This window comes from Plectropomus leopardus, unplaced genomic scaffold, assembly GCF_008729295.1.
Source record: "Plectropomus leopardus isolate mb unplaced genomic scaffold, YSFRI_Pleo_2.0 unplaced_scaffold5148, whole genome shotgun sequence".
NCBI lineage: Eukaryota > Metazoa > Chordata > Actinopteri > Perciformes > Serranidae > Plectropomus > Plectropomus leopardus.
Window position 1 is genome coordinate 1,026 of NW_024656520.1, and position 1,478 is coordinate 2,503.

Below are 1,478 nucleotides of genomic sequence, written 5' to 3' on the forward strand. Positions count from 1 at the left end.
CTTTTTGGGGGGGGTGGTTCTTTAAAAAGTGGTGATTTATTTTCTCTCTATTTTTTTAACAATATAAAAGATTTTTCTCCCTTTAAAAGACTTGGCGACTTATTTCTTCTATAAATTTTTGGGGCATTTAAAAAAAAATTGAACCCTGAAATGTGAAACTTTGAGCTCCATTTAAAAACAACAAAAGCAAATTCAACAGTTGGACATTCAGTGCAATGTGTTGCCTAGCAACTCGCGACTGGATTTGGGATTTGAGCGCCTCCCCTACCTGTTTCCGGGGTGGGGGCCCATCTGGCTGTGTGGCGTGGAGGCTGGCGTCGGGGGCTTCAGGTCCCCGGGGGCCTCGGTCAGGGAGCTGCTGCTGGACTGAGGGGTGTTGGGGCCCTGCAGGGAGCCCGAGTTGGCTGCAAAGATACAGAACAGACAGAGAACCTGCTGAGAACAGGTATTCAGACCGGCCCTAAAAACAGAACCCAGACCGCTTGTTTTAGTGTCTGAGGGGACACGAGTGTCCTTTAGGACTTTTGGGGTCCACTCTTTGGGGACCAAAAGCTTCCTGCAGACCAGCAGAGATCAAAATTACAAAAAGCAGGAAGCAGTAAACAGAGGAAACATGCAGAGCTGAGAGCACAGGATGTGAAGTTTTAAAAAGACCTTTACATCTAAACAAAGTTTGTTCTTACCTCGCATTCATTTGAACTTTTAAGCTTGTAGCTTAAATTACTCGTTTCACACAAAAATTGAACGTGATTTAAATTCCATTAAAGCCAGTCAGAGGCTGCAGAAATGAGTCAGTGCTTGTTGGTATGTAGCAGAGACTGCTGCCTGCTGTCAGACTCTCTGCATCTGAATTAACTCAAGCTATGAGCTATGACAGCATTACAACCAAAACTGATTTCTGCACCATTAAAACTTCGAATGTTTGCTCGACTTGCACTGGGTCCACTTCAATACTTGTTTTTAACACACGTGGGGACCACATGAATACACACAAACACACTTTAGTACACTTCTATTAATACCAGTGGGTACCATATTATTCCTTGTTTTTAGTACTTGTAGGGACCACCTTCACACACGTCCTGATCAGAGATCAGAGGACTGTTCGTCCCTTGTTTTGGTGAGGGTGGACGTGAGACAGGGGAGTCCTGACCTGGGGACGGAGGCTGGATCTTGGCCTGGAGGGACAGAAGTTTCTTAGCGTCTCCGGCGGGCCCCGGGCCCTCAGGTGGAGGCTCCTCCCCTCGCTCCACCTTACACTCGTAGGCGAACAGGTACTGGATGTACTGCTTCTTCAGAGAGCTCGCCGAGCTGCTCGACGTCCCCACGCTCAGCAGGGACGACAACTCCCTCCACTTCTTATTCTTATTCACCTGAGGAGGAGCACAGAGGAGCAGAGAGGAGGAGCAGAGAGGACAGGGAGAGGAGAGAGAGAGGAGGAACAGAGAGGAGGAGCAGAGAGGAGAGAGAGAGGAGGA

The 1,478-nt window shown here is 48.1% G+C and overlaps 1 protein-coding gene across 1 annotated transcript; it reads right to left on the bottom strand.

Moving 5' to 3' along the window:
- Window positions 1–249: 249 nt before the first annotated feature.
- LOC121939584 (AT-rich interactive domain-containing protein 1B-like) lies at window positions 250–1,373 on the bottom strand (the record flags this gene model as incomplete). The annotated part of the gene is made up of 2 exons (XM_042482589.1): window positions 250–404; window positions 1,154–1,373. Coding segments are annotated over 2 exons (360 nt in total), but the record flags the coding sequence as incomplete, so codon positions are not given.
- Window positions 1,374–1,478: the final 105 nt, after the last annotated feature.